General features: G+C 35.6%; 1 protein-coding gene across 1 annotated transcript; it reads right to left on the bottom strand.

Annotated features, from left to right (window-relative positions):
• Positions 1–6018: 6018 nt before the first annotated feature.
• On the bottom strand, positions 6019–14354 carry LOC149799770 (aggrecan core protein-like). Its single transcript, XM_089959158.1, has 5 exons — positions 14073–14354; positions 11109–11348; positions 10020–10283; positions 8372–8631; positions 6019–6417 (listed from the first exon to the last, which is right to left on the bottom strand). Exons 1-5 carry the CDS (start codon positions 14218–14220, stop codon positions 6409–6411), a joined length of 921 nt encoding a protein of 306 aa, XP_089815284.1. The 5' UTR covers positions 14221–14354; the 3' UTR covers positions 6019–6408.
• Between the last annotated feature and the right edge of the window lie 432 nt (positions 14355–14786).

The following is a 14786-nucleotide window of genomic DNA, read 5'->3' as shown; positions in this document are numbered from 1 at the left end:
AAAAAACATTTGCAAAATAAAAAGAACTAATTATGTCCTATCGTGGAGAGAAGACGGCTGTTTTGCCCTGATTATGAGTTCTATAAAACTCACTTAATACAAGAAGGAAAACAGGTTAAATATAAGGCTTTCTACGAGTTTGCAGAGGAGTGACGGAATAAGGAATTGTACGTCTAATTCGGAGTATTAGATCATATGTGATATATATTTTAGGCAGCGACGTACATAATATAAACGCTATCACGGAGTCTAAATACACAGTTCAGAGCTCAATAAAAATGTTTAAATATGTATGATTAGGGAACAAGATTTCGACGCAGACCTCACGTCATAACAAGATTTAAACAATGTGTTTCAGGTTCAAAGGTTGGACTAAACTATGCAGTTGTTAGTGATAATATATATTTGATACCCAGTGACATGGTGATGAAAATTGTAGTTTAGGCAAGGTTATAGTAATAATTGACTTCAGTCGTCCAATTCATTTGAACTAAGCTTAAATACCGACGTGCTTACAAAAGAAGTTGAAATACTTACTGTAATACTTGCTCATCAGACAAGCAACAAGGAAATAGATTATCAAAGTAATGAGAATTATATAAGCATTCTTGCCGCACGTAATGATAATTAAATAGATCATCTGATAATAAGAAATCTGCAGTTCCTACTCTTATAGAATGTTAAAAAAAACAAAACGAATAAACATAAAAACAAACGTTTATTTTAGAAGAAATAATTTATATATAATATAGATATTAAAAGCCAATACCAGGTATGCCAAGCAATTCTGTTGCGGCTATGTCTTTGCCCAGTTAAACAAATGTTCAACAACATGATTCAAACTTTAAAAAATAACACTGGACAACAAATTTTTACAAAAGTCATGTTACTGAAATAAAATTAGTCAATTCTTGTCAATTTTTAAGTGCTGAACACGAATATGACAGTCAAATTGCAAAATTGGCTCTAGTTTTTTTGTAATCTGCAAGAAATTAATGTTTACATACCGAAATGCATTCCAATAGTAAAAGGTCAACTGTAATAGCCTACCTATAAAAAATCAAGTCATTGACTACATCTTAGATTTCTTCGCCTGTCTCTTGTACAGCTGTTCGGGAGCATCTCTGAGGAGTGTCCAGCAGTAGTCAGCCAGCATTGTAGTGGACCATTTTCCCTGGTATCTTTGTTCCATTGTTGCGATATCTTGATGAAAACTTTCGCCGTGTTCATCACTAACAATACCACAGTTGCTAGGAAAGAAATCCAAATGGGAATGAAGGAAGTGAATCTTTAGAGACATATTGCAGCCAAGTTTCTTATACTTCATCAACATGTCTTCTACTAGTTCCTTATAGTTTTCTGCCCTAACATTTCCGAGGAAGTTTGTAGAAACTAGGCGAAAAGCATTCCATGCTTGTTTCGCGTCACCTTCCAGCAAGTTGTTGAACCGGTCATCTTTGAAAAGCTCTCGAATCTGAGGACCCACAAAAACTCCCTCTTTAATCTTTGCTTCGCTGAGTCGAGGGAATTTTTCATGCAGGTATCGGAATGCTGGCAAAGTCCGGTCAATGGCTTTCACGAAGTTCTTCATCAAACCTAGTTTGATGTGAAGGGGTGGTAGCAAGATTTTCTGAGCCTCAACCAGAGCTGGGTGTTGGATATTCTTCTCTCCAATGGCTACATTCTGCCTGTGAGTCCATTCCTTCCTCATGTAGTGCATTTCCCTTGCTCGGCTATCCCACTCGCATAAGAAACACATGTATTTTGTATATCCTTGCTGCAGTCCCATTAAAAGGGCAACTACCTTCAAATCACCACAGAGGTGCCAGCTGTACTTGTTATACTCAATGGAATTCAGTAGCTGCCTTAAGTTATCGTATGTCTCTTTCATGTGGACAGCATACGCTACTGGAATAGATGGAAGAATGTTTCCATTGTGCAAAAGCACAGCCTTGAGACTCAGTTTCGAAGAGTCCACAAATAGTCTCCATTCTTGTGGGTCATGAGTGATTTTTAAAGCATTCATGAGGCCCTCAATATCGGAACAGAATATCAGATTACTTTCCTTTCTGAAGAAAGGCTCCAATTGCTGGTGGCGCTTTCGATATGCAGTAATTGTGACATCTTGTTGGAGTCTTGATCCTAGCAATTCTGCCTTGTTCTTTGATAAGTCCAAATCACGAATCAGGTCATTTAGTTCTTCCTGTGTTATTCTGTGTGGGGTTGATGATGCACCACAGTGAAAATCTGGATCACTGCATGCTGATGGACCAGGAGAAGAACAGGTCGACTCACCTTTGTCTTCGTCAGATGAATCAAGAGAATATTCTGCTGGAGGTTCTGGAATAGGAAGTCCCTCACCATGTGGAACTGGTCTCAATGCAGACGGAATGTTTGGGTAGACTATTCTCGACTTCTTTCGCTTCGTTATTCCGCCGGAAAGAGGAGGAACCAAGCAGAAGTAACAGTCATTTAGGTGGTTGCTTGGCTCTCTCCACACCACTGGGACTGCAAACGGCATTGATGACCTTTTGCAATTCAATCACTGTGAAAGCTGTGTTGTACATGTAGCACAGCATATATGCGGAGCCCAAGGCTTGTCTTGGTCACCAACCTTGCATCCGAAGTAAAGATGATATGCCTTCTTCACTTGAGAATTGATACTTTTCTTCTGGTTGGCAAATGTCACTTCCCCACAAATATAGCAAAAATTGTCCGCGGTATTAACACACTTTCGAGGCATTACTGTTCTTTATTGTACGTAAATGGATAAAATAATAAGTTTTATGTAACAGTAGCTTGAACTGTCTCGCACAACGTCTAAAATATTTTAAATGCTGAACCTATCTGATTGGGCTTTATATAGTACACTGCTTACGTCAGCTTCAGCAGCCGCCTGGCATTAGTATAATAGGCCTACACATGTATAGTACACTGCTGACGTCAACTTACTTCAGCAGCCGCATGGCATTAGTATTGCATTGCATCAGAAAATGATGCAATCAACTGTGGATGATGTGAGCATGATGGTATTATGCAATGTTACATCATTATTCCGGATGTTGCTGCAGTCCTACTGGAGAAATTTACACAGTGAAACATAGAAAATGAGGTATATGAATATCTTCAAAACTAGAGCCAATACAAATTTTTCACGGTTATATTCGTGTTCGGCACACCAAAATACTACAGATTAGGGCCTTTTCAAGTCAGTAATGATTTCACTGTTGACCAGTGTAATCAGGATGGTTGCCGATTTACTCGAGTTTGTTGCAAAATCTTTAAAAGACAAGCTGATATATAATTTAAAAACAGGTATGATCTTAATATCTGGTATTAGTACGTTTGTATTCTCTTGAAGGGATACACGAAAAGCAATAAGTGATAATGTCATATCATGATGAATTTAGTATGAATTTAGTATGAATTTAGTATGATATTTAGTATGAATTTAGTATGAATTTGGTATGATATTTAGTATGAATTTAGTATAAATTTAGTATGATATTTACTGAATACAACAAATGGAAGGCACGAAATAGGGCGTACGTTGCAAGAAATCGGCAGGTTAATAGACGTCTTTCTTCAATATTAACTTGAAGACATCCAAGCAAACATCTCTATGAATAATTCTACTTACATCAGTTTGGAAGGACAGTCTAAGAAAAAAATATATTTTTTTTAGAATCCATTTGATAGCAGAGATATCGAACTCTATCGGTTACATGAATCTTGTTTGATCATTATACCAGATTTTGAAATAACATTTTGCATGCTGAAGGTGTTTTCGATACATTTTGCATTTTAGTACAGTTTGGACAAGATTAGCCCAGGTTATTTTTAGTAAAATTAGGTCGACCATTGACTAAGGTTCTGTAGTAAAAGATTCATGACCAGTGACCTAGGAATTTTTTTAAACAAAATTTTATCTAATAGTGAAGCAGGTTTCTTAGCAAGATTTTGAGAAATTTAACTAAGCCATTAATGCTTGAGATTCAGTAAAATAGTTCACATTTAAGAACGGGAGTTCTAAATCAATGGAAGAAAATGGAAAATGTGCTTTTAGTCAATGTTTTAAAAATCAGTTAATAATTTTGGAACACAATAACAACGGTTACAATTTAAAGGTATCAAGAAGAATGTTTGTCGTAATTTGCTTAAACCAGAATATGTAGGCATTTGTTACTTGGAACATCGGCCAAAACTGAAAATCTAGGTAAACAAATGGATTACTGTCTTCATACTAAGATTTTACCTAGTACAGTTGCAGTTATAATAGATGAAACATGCTATTGCCTTATTTTGAGACTATTTCTCATTTTTAGCCCTTTCAACTTAGAATGATAAATTCAGTTAACGATTTTATTTTTTAAGCAATCGTTGACAGTGAACACTCATAACAATTTTATTATGCGTGTTGTACTTAATTTTGTTCAGTGACAGGTAATACGGTAGAGAGTAAAACCTTTTTAACTGGGGGGGGGGGGGGGACAAGGACAAGTACCAATGATATCGAATGTTTTCTCCTATCGATTAAAAGGCTCCGATATTGCCGATAGGTATTTTAAAGTTTCTGACACTTTTTGTGCGGTATTCATGAACGTGTTACAATGACATTTAATGCCGTTTATGGTATTCCCAATCGCATTTGTACGTTTTGCACCAAACAAGCCAGAAATTTATTAATTTACCAGATAAGTAACTTTATAGAATTTGTCTGAAACCATTTTTTATACGTCTAAAACTTTTTAAAATGGTTCGAGTACAATTTTCCAATCAGTGTAGGTAGGACTTGTGCAGATTGCGAAGGGAGGTCATATTGTACTTTTCTGCTCATTTTATATTCGTTCATGAACAACGTTTCATTTGTCAATGGGGACGTCTTCTTTGTCCTTCTTAACGTATTATTCGTCAGTGATATCTAATTATTCATCATTATTAACTTTCCAATATTTCAAGTACTCTCTCAATCTTCGAGGTTCACTTTCAATTCATCATGGTTAAGTTGTCCTTTCGTCCTTGTTTTTTTCTTTCTTTCTTTCAGTTAATGTTTCATCCTTTGTAGGCAATGTTAATGTTTTCATGTTCACAGAAAATAATGTAACTGTTTTGCTTACAAATGATGACCTTATGGTTGGATTTACACCAAGGACAACTGTGCCACATATAAACTGAAATAACCATAAATGTACACAAGGCCTTTGCAAGGAATGGTTCATGCGTTATATAGTATTATTAGTTAACTTCATTGTAAACAATTCCATTTCCATCCGCTCAAATGTATAATATGTCGGATATGTTAAGAACAAAAAGGAGTTTTATGACAAACGTTTCTGTTCAACTTAAAATTACTGACAAGTTTGTTTGTTTTCCTTCCCTCGATAAAAGGCTATCGAGAAATATAATGTTCTTTTAAAAGGGTTCAGAGTAGCATTAAATATATTCGTTTCCTCTCCGATACTTCCATTTATAAATTATCAACGAGGAAATTAATCTGAAATCGCACGTTGAAAATGAGGAAATACGACGAAGCTCTCATAATATTTACTGTGCATTTGTAATTTGTGTGGATACCGCGACACAAACCATGAATTGAAAGACCCAGCGAGCAAAGGTCTTTCAGAGAAAACAATCAACGAATAGTAGCAACGATTAAAATGTCATTTTTCACAAAGCCACGATAATTGATATCCTTGAAATTAAATCAGAGAGAGAGAGAGAGAGAGAGAGAGAGAGAGAGAGAGAGTTATCCGGAAGAATGGTACAGAAGTGCTGGGTGATGCAATCTTTAGAAGTGAAAGACTTAAAATATGTTGCTAACGTCACCGGACCTAAGTCTTCCGGCCACGATATAAATTGGAGACTGAGAGATAGAAAGAGATCACTGGCCTTTGATCGTGCAAAATTACATTTTTACAAGATCAAGTTTGGAGCTATCACTATAACATTATATATTCTTGTAAGAAATGATAGTGGCTAGAAGACGCATTTGCCAATGACATAAAACTGTAAACAATATTAAAGCACTAAGCAGTTTTATTAAATTAGAATACAATTTAAAGACAAAGTTAGTTCGATACAAATAGTATACAATTACGGAGCTTTTATTATGATTGCTACGAGCATTTACCAACCAGAGAAGAATGACATTCATCGAAGACTCGGAGTTTAAATAAAAAGATCATTTCCAGTATTCATGCACGATGTTTTATTGACTGTTTAGTTTTACACAAAATTGGTTACGTATTCATCAGTTTTACTAAAACCAATCAAAGTCTAAGCTTGTTATTATGTATCGTGAAGAAATTCCTTCATTTTCGAGACTGGACGATAATGGTGGTGATTCCTTCACTGTAGTGTGAGCCATTTTCTATTTTCCTTGCTTTGAGACTTGACCATACGCTGGAATTACTTAACCTAGAATGAAGATAAGATGTGTGGTATTGTTAATGAAAAGAGATTAAACTCCCTCTCTCTCTCTCTCTCTCTCTCTCTCATACACACACACACACACACAAACACATAGTTGATTGATTCAAAAGACTTAATTAGAGCAAATATTAAAGAAGACAAAATGCAATATAATCTAACTAATTTAATTATTAGAGAATAAAGATTGTTTCACCAAGACATATGCAAAAATATAATGCCAACGTTAGAAAAGGGTTAACCATCTTTAATCGCACGGCATCAGTACCTAACATATAAAAGCAGATGTGGTTTTTCCATTCATTTGATTGGACATTCTATATATATACACTACTAATTCAAACTAGTGGAATACTAACTAAATATACTGCGGAAACAGAAATGATTCCAATCTAAACATACGAACAGCTAACATTTACAACCAGGCAACCAATACAAATTTATATTGACACACATAAGCTTAGAACAATATTTGGACAAGAACTTAAAAAGACAATATTGGTTTCTCAACACCAAGCTTTCAAAAGAGATTATTTTCTCTGGAAGAATAAAGAAAGTAAATGGGGAATGTGTGCACCATTGATGCACTGAATTGAAAACTATTAAAGACTTCATAGTTCTGGTCCAATAGCTTGCATTAAAAAAGTATATGAAAAAATTGGTGGATCTGAGAATTGGTGGCTTAAGGTTGTTAAATGTGATATTTGTGGTGTCGTCTTTGTTTGTTGCAAAATAGTATGGGCTTTTGGTCCAATGGTCTTTCTTTAATATAAGAATTAGTAGCCTAGGCATTTTTAACTTTAAGGCTTGGTAATCTTGTGGGGTTTTTCTTGAAATGTATAACATGGCGGTCTATGTTTTTTCTTTATTAATTTAAGGGTTGGAGTACAGGTTTTGTTTTAGATTTCAAGGGTTTGTCATCTATGGATTTTGAAAATAACATAAGGATTGTTGCCCGAGAGTGTTTCTAAATTTCGGGCAGTTGTGTTCTAGTGTTTTGTTTAATTTTTAGGGTTAGTAGTCCAGTGTTTCTTTTCAAATATTCGACAGTTGATGACCTAGTGCTTTTGTTTTAATGTGGTGGGGGTCAATGCTTTTTAAAATTTAATAGTTGTTGGTTCATGGCTACTTTATATTTTTTGTGCACTGGTGGAGCGCTTTTTAAAATATGGTCTATATCAGTAACCTATGTTTGTTTCATTAAAGTTATTTTCATATTTTGGTGAGTAGAGTATTGGTGTTTGTTAAGTAGCTGGTGGTGACCTGAGATTTTTCCCGAAACATTAAGGATGATAGGACAGTGCATTTTCTGGAAATAAAAAAGGCGGCTAATATGGGCCTGTGGTGAGACAAGAAAATGGAGATAGGAGGGTGGTTGTCTAGAGTTGTTAAACGAGAAACAAATAAAGATAAGGATAGGGGTGAGTGATCTAGGATGGCCGATAACTAGGATAGTTGCTAGTGTATCGTTTCGCTAAAAGTAACGAATTTTCATATCATGCCAACTGGGTGGAATTATGGGTAGCGAAGACACCCCAAAACTCTCCGATTTTCAATCAGTAACTTTAGCGTGCAGGATACAGAGTGCTATTATCATTGTTCCTTGTAAGTGAACACCTTTGGCTTTATTATTTATATGTTATTGTAAAAAAAAACATGAGACTTAGAAAATCTTGCAAATAAATAGTAAAGTGTTCTCTGCAAGATATGTTTAGTTCAATGACTAAAGTGACAACCTATAGGTGTCCTATTTATTATTCAGGTTCATCTTTATGAATGAGCCAAATAGTGCTTTCTGTTGTTCCATTGCTGAGGTAATGACAGCATTATTGATATAAACACTAATACCCGTCTCTCTTATATAAGAAAATATCCATTCAGCCGCTCAGATACATGTGTAATTTTATTTCTGATGCTTATGTATAGACAAATATTTACCAACCTTGCACCAGGCATTCCACGTTGACTGCCAGCTGCACGCTATAATTCCAACACCGCTCATGCATCCGTCAGTTGGTTTCTGCATGACGATATATGCGTATCCGTTGTCAACCCATCCGCAGCTGCAAGCTTCGAAACCCGTACGATAAGCGTCTAACATGTCCTCCATCGTGGCCAGACTGGTTCCTATTGACTCACAATGACTTCGAGCCTGGGCCAGAGTCATCGCGTATTGTTTGTTTTGACTCTCATTTTTTATCACCGAGGAGAAGAGGTCAGAGAATTAAATGTGCCCTTTACAAGGATAATACCCTATACCCTATTTTTAAATATATCAAATAAACAACATGCAGATTTGTCATTGATAATATAGCGTGAAAAACATGAAACGTGTTACATCTATCGAAGTACCGTTTAAGCTTGTTGAATATTATCACGATTTCTTCATTGGCATGACGTTAATCTATTTCTCGGAACTCCTCTACCAACTCTGATAATGCAGTTTTAATGAAGGAACACAAAAAATATGTTAAAAGATCTCTTAACCTAGATGATGCATATAACCAATTACTTAATTTTCGTTTTAATATTAAGTGAAAAATTGTAGCACCATTAAAACTCTCCATTTTGATCAAAATGCCATTTTGCAATGGAAATATTCACATCTCTGCAAGCATCATAGTCAAGTCTTACATTAGCGTCTGATAGATGCACCAAACTGCATACAGATTTCGTTCAGAGTTGGCAGAAAGAACGAGTTTGATATGGAGCAGAGATAAGAAGTATTCATATGCCATATTAAACGTGTTCTTTGCTCCGTCTCATTACAAAACAAAAATGCAGTTTTGCATTTATTACACACCCTCTCTTTTATGCTTTCTAAATACTTTCAGCTTTACTATAAGAATGAAATTCAAAATGAACTGGAATTTGAAAATGTTCGATTCATTGATTACTAATGATATTTACACACGGACGTGAAAGAATGCCTCAGGTAGTTGTATGCTGGCTGTGGAATACAGAGATACGGACTGAGCATCTGTATCGAACTGTAAGACTAAATGGGTATGCAATAACTAAAAAAACAAAACAAGTCTATAGTTTTGTGTAAAGAATTCATTCTGAAATGTTTGTAATAATGTCCACATTTACTGGGTAGAGTCTATTTCCATTTGTTGTCTTAATCAAACTATGACCTTAGACTTTAATTTCTAAATGTTATAAAAGAGTGTTGAGAAGACTGTGACCAAATCGTGAGAATGGATCAACTGATCCAAAAGTAATTCTCAAGAAAGAATTACTGTCAATAAATTTCAGTGTTCCTATAAATGACAACATATGTGCAATTTCTTCTTAACCTCTTTGGTGATGAAGGCTCAGATTCCGGAAACGTATCAACTTACCCTATGAGTCGTAGGGTATGACATGCGTATTTTATGGGTGCAGTTTTTAACAAATACATAAAAGGGTTGTCTATATATTTATAAAACGTTTAATATGGAATATCTTTGATTTTAGTGACTTTCATATGCTACCAAACAGGAGGAAAACACAGGATCAGCCATTCCCAGTTATTTTCTTTTTGCTATGGCTTGACATACGAGTAAAATCAATCAAATGGGATTCTAAAAAAGAAAACATTTTTTTACGAGCTTTCAGCGGTTTGCAGTACACGTTCCAGGTGGACTGCCAAGTGCATCCGATGACACCAACAGAACCCAGGCAGTTGTCCTTTACTTCTTGCATAACAAGGTACGCGTGCCCATTTTCCGCCCACCCGCAACTGCATTTTTGGTAGCCATTTTTATGGGCGGCTTTTAGATCTTCAAATGTGGCGATAGATAGTCCTAGCGATACACAATATGCCTTAGCACGGACGAAATCCAGTGAGTAGCTCGTGTCGTGTAGGGACACTGAAACAGAAATGTGAGTTTAGTTGCATAGCGCATGTGTGTATGTATACATGTATTCTTGTCTAGGTATGAGAGTGTGTAATCTGAGCTCTGTAAAATCATTTTGCAAATACATGCTTGTAAGTCTGCAAATTTAATCTGATTAAATAATACAATGTTTACATGATGACATAAAACTATTTGAAAAGCATAACAATTTCCGTATTTCTAATAAACCTTGGCTACTAATAAGTATCCTTTGTTTATACATTGATGAAGCCTGTACAAAATAAGACCAAAAACTATATAGTAAATATAAACTAGTTTGAAAGACGTAGATTATGTAGACCCAGCTGATAAAGTAACATTGCAAATAGATTATTAAATTAATGTTCTACACAATCAGCCTTTGTTGCGCTTGAAAAACATTTAATTAAACAAGATTTTGCCTCCATGATTACTAAAGGCAATATTGTGTGAAAAAAATTTAACCTTCCAAATACGCTAAAGTACAAGTTATTTATATTAGCTGGTTTTCGTATTTCCAGTTTCTACGAACAAATATTTCAGCGGCTGAGATTCAACGGTAATGCAGAAAAGCCTATGGTAGGGTGGTGACATTGCCATACAGGCATAGAATTCATGTATGTACGCAAGAGTTACACCAACGTAGCTGAAAAATGCATATACCGAGAGCTGTTGTCGCATCATGCAAGACCCTTTTAACTTTGTTGCAATCAGCTTCTTGGTGCATAGATGATACATGTCACAAAATGAAAATAATCCATGCTTGACTTTGTTCCAGGGGGATATTAAGAAATATAAATAAACTAGACATCAAGTTACCGACTGGAGTATGCTTTGTGAAGACGTCCCATCCGATGGCCCTTTCTAGAACCTCATGGTTGATATATGTCACCCGGCTCAGTTCGCATTTACCGCCTTCAGTCTGGAAGCTGGCGGAAGTGCAACCATCAGTCTCAGTGCATTTTATCCAGCATTCCTGCCCTGATAAAAGTACTGTACCCTCGCTGTACTCTCCTTTTACTCTGTAGTTTTTCAAACGATTGTATCCTAAAGTCACGCCTTTAAAAATAAAAATATTGATATACTTTCTGAGCAGAAGAGAAAATAATCAAACGTAAACTCATATTACAATAAATGGTCGTATATATTAACAATGAGTCGTGGTGAATGTAAAATATTTAGATAAATAAAAACGTCATAACATTCATTAGCAATCCGTCCACCTCGGATGAGGGAGTTCGCAGATTCAAACCCGAGCCGAGTCATACCAAAGACTTATTACAATTGTACTAACAGCTGCCTCGCAGCATTAAGAGGATAGTGTTAGGACTGGGCGGCCTGTTGTCAGGATAATCTGACTGGGTGGGATATGACACTACAGGTCTGAGGCATGATGACCCAGTGCTAGACATCACTATAAACTGTCACACTGCAGACATCGTAGGGATAAGACTTTTTTTTTTTTTAAAGCTCCTTAATAATCCAAATCACACACATTCTCTCTCTCTCTCTCTCTCTCTCTCTCTCTCTCACACACACACACACACTTCATTTATCAAGTCTTTTATTTTTCTCTCTTATGAAACCAAAATAAACTGAACCATTACAAAATAGCTATTTCTACTGGTTAGATAGAATCCAATATATACCAATATGGCTACACATGATTGCGGCAGTCCAAGCGAATCTAAAGCATAAAACTTTCATTCTAACGGTGGTTAAATGTTTAGGATATGTTACCACTTATCACACACACACACACACACACACACACACACACACACACATATATATATATATATATTCGATTCGTGGGCCGGTTTTTCTTTTCAGTTTCATGTTAAAAGAGTTACCGAAACAGAGGTAAAAGGCATTTCTTAAACAGTGGTACTGAATTTTTTTAACTTAGTTTTAATATGAATGGAACACCTTTCATAGAGATATTCGTTTACAACCACACATGTCCGCAATATTCAAGTTGGAATAATGTTGTATGGGGCGGTTTCAAGGGAGACACAACCAGAAAGCTGGACATGAATCAATCGCTGTCAAAATCTATAAATTGAACTAATATTGTGCAAAAATAAATCACAGCCTTATTAATATATCAAATGTTTGTGATATCTAAGCTTGTTCCAACAAAATCCAGATATAGTCAAAGAAAAGTATCTGATGTGATGCCATTTTGGCGGTAGAAGAGTAGACATCCCGGAAAGGATCCTTATCATGCTGGACTTGAATAGCATATATAGAACGGAGTTATACATCCTATATGCATGGAAACAGATGCTAATATTTGCCCCCTCCATGTGCAACGTTTTAAAATTATTAAGTACTACTTGAAAGAATGAATGGAGTTGAGAAGCAATTTAATGGAACGAAATGCTACGTAATTGCACTTGAAGAAAAAATAGCAAGTTAAGCTTTGCTGGTTAGAGAGAGAGAGAGAGAGAGAGAGAGAGAGAGAGAGAGATTGTTTGAACACAAGTAAGCATAATATATCCACTTGGATAAATGTCGATAATTGATACCTGGTACTTTGTTTGTGCGCATGTCGCATTTTCCTTAATAAATGCCTTTCGTATTGCCTTTTATATGAAGAAAACTCCAGATATCATTTGTTGTTCAGAATGTTTTATTGTCATTCGTTAAAAGGTTCGTACACGTTCATGCAATTATCAAATGGGAATTTTTTTAAATTTATTTTTCGTCGTTTCTTATTTTTGTGTGTGTTACTTATCATTACATAATTCGTACTTGTTTCTGGACACCTTCCCTTGATGGCCATGTTGCTATATTCGACCGAACACAATAATAACGGCTCCGTGAGTCTTCTAAATTCAGCGCATAACCTCGTACTTGTTAGGTGTAGCCTAATATGCGATTCATGGACGGACACCGCGTTTCAAAAATGGATACCAGGTTCATGCAATGATGCTAGACCAAAGCAAAAAAAGGTGGGAAAAACGGCCAAACAGCAATATACATAAAATGCAATTCTCATGCAGGTTTCATTAAATATTTTAAGACCACTGAAGGGCTTTCGAAGAGACGTTTGAAACGGATGATATGGTTATCTTTGGCACTGATGCAGAATATTTTCATCGGAATTAAAACGCCTGTTACGACTAGGAAACATAATGGAGAACATGCCATAAAGCAATACATCTTTTATAATAAAGTTCTCTTTCCATGCCCCCCCCCCCTTTTTAAATTTCCATTTTAATGTCCCCATTGTTGGTATTTAAAGTACGTACTGAGTATTACGACATAAATTTAGTAGGGACAACAACTACAACAACAATTATGGAAGGTGATGAAAGCATTTATAGTTGTTAAGATGATATAAATGACATTGGTGGAATAAGGCTTAGCTGGTATATATTATACAAATCTTAAATGTCTTTAACTATGTGAATCAAAAATCGAGATAACATAATGGTTTTAGGCTGAATAATGTTGTCTGTGTTTCGCACGTATACGCGTCTTATTCACTACAATATGTAAGAAATGCATTACAGTGGACATCTTGAACTTTGTAAAATATCTGAAGCATTTTAATATTTTCGGTTGATTACTAAAATATACTACTCGAATGATAGCATGCAAGACTGAAACGTCAATCGTGAGAATAGTCTTTATGCATTTCTTTGTTTAATGACACATTTAATAAAGCTCACAAAAGGTGAGAAATTGTTAATCGAATATTTTCCTTTAGAAAAGACTGATATGTAAATATTCATATAGTAAGGCCTGAAAGAAAGATAAGAGTGTCCAACTGACCTTTCTTCAGTTTGTTGATCTCATCTTTGATCTCTACGAATTCAGGAAAGAGCTCCAGGACAGAAGAAACATCACGGGTGCTCTCGTCACTATAAACGACATCTAAGTAGATTGGAAGAAGGAAAATCATAACAATGGACAAATTCATGGTAGGAGCTTGAATTAATATTTAGGAATGGTATAACTATTGTATTAATACGCTCGATGAATTAAGTATATAGCAACAAAAGCGACAGAGCAGTTTGAGGAGGAAAATTGATACTGATATTGTAATCTTCCTGTGTAAGTGTTGACTATATCAATATGTCAATCACCTTTAGCTATCACCGCCTAAAATCCTTACGTGAACCTGTTTGGGTGATTAAGCTTATGTCCCGCCCATATTGTTACATAACGCTTCGTCATCTACAACGTATAATTTGTTGGATTTCTAAAGTTAATCTTTTTAACGTTTGCAAGATTTCTTTAGGATTCGATATGTTTCAGAGGATTCGGAGAAAATATAGTATGCTAATGATAGTGGGCGGTGTGAAAAGCTAGAAGAGGGAATACTTCTCAAACTGCATATACTTGTCACAAACGATGTGCCAGTCATGTTGGCTCTATGACATGTTACATTCGTGACAGAAACTACTATTGAAAAAAACGTTTACACTTGTGCTGTGGGCGGAGCGTCCATACTTATTTATTTCGTATGAAAACGTTATTGCAAAC

This window comes from Sinohyriopsis cumingii, chromosome 5, assembly GCF_028554795.1.
Source record: "Sinohyriopsis cumingii isolate HCF-2022 chromosome 5, ASM2855479v2, whole genome shotgun sequence".
Lineage (NCBI taxonomy): Eukaryota > Metazoa > Mollusca > Bivalvia > Unionida > Unionidae > Sinohyriopsis > Sinohyriopsis cumingii.
This window is presented reverse-complemented; position numbering and strand designations above follow the sequence as displayed.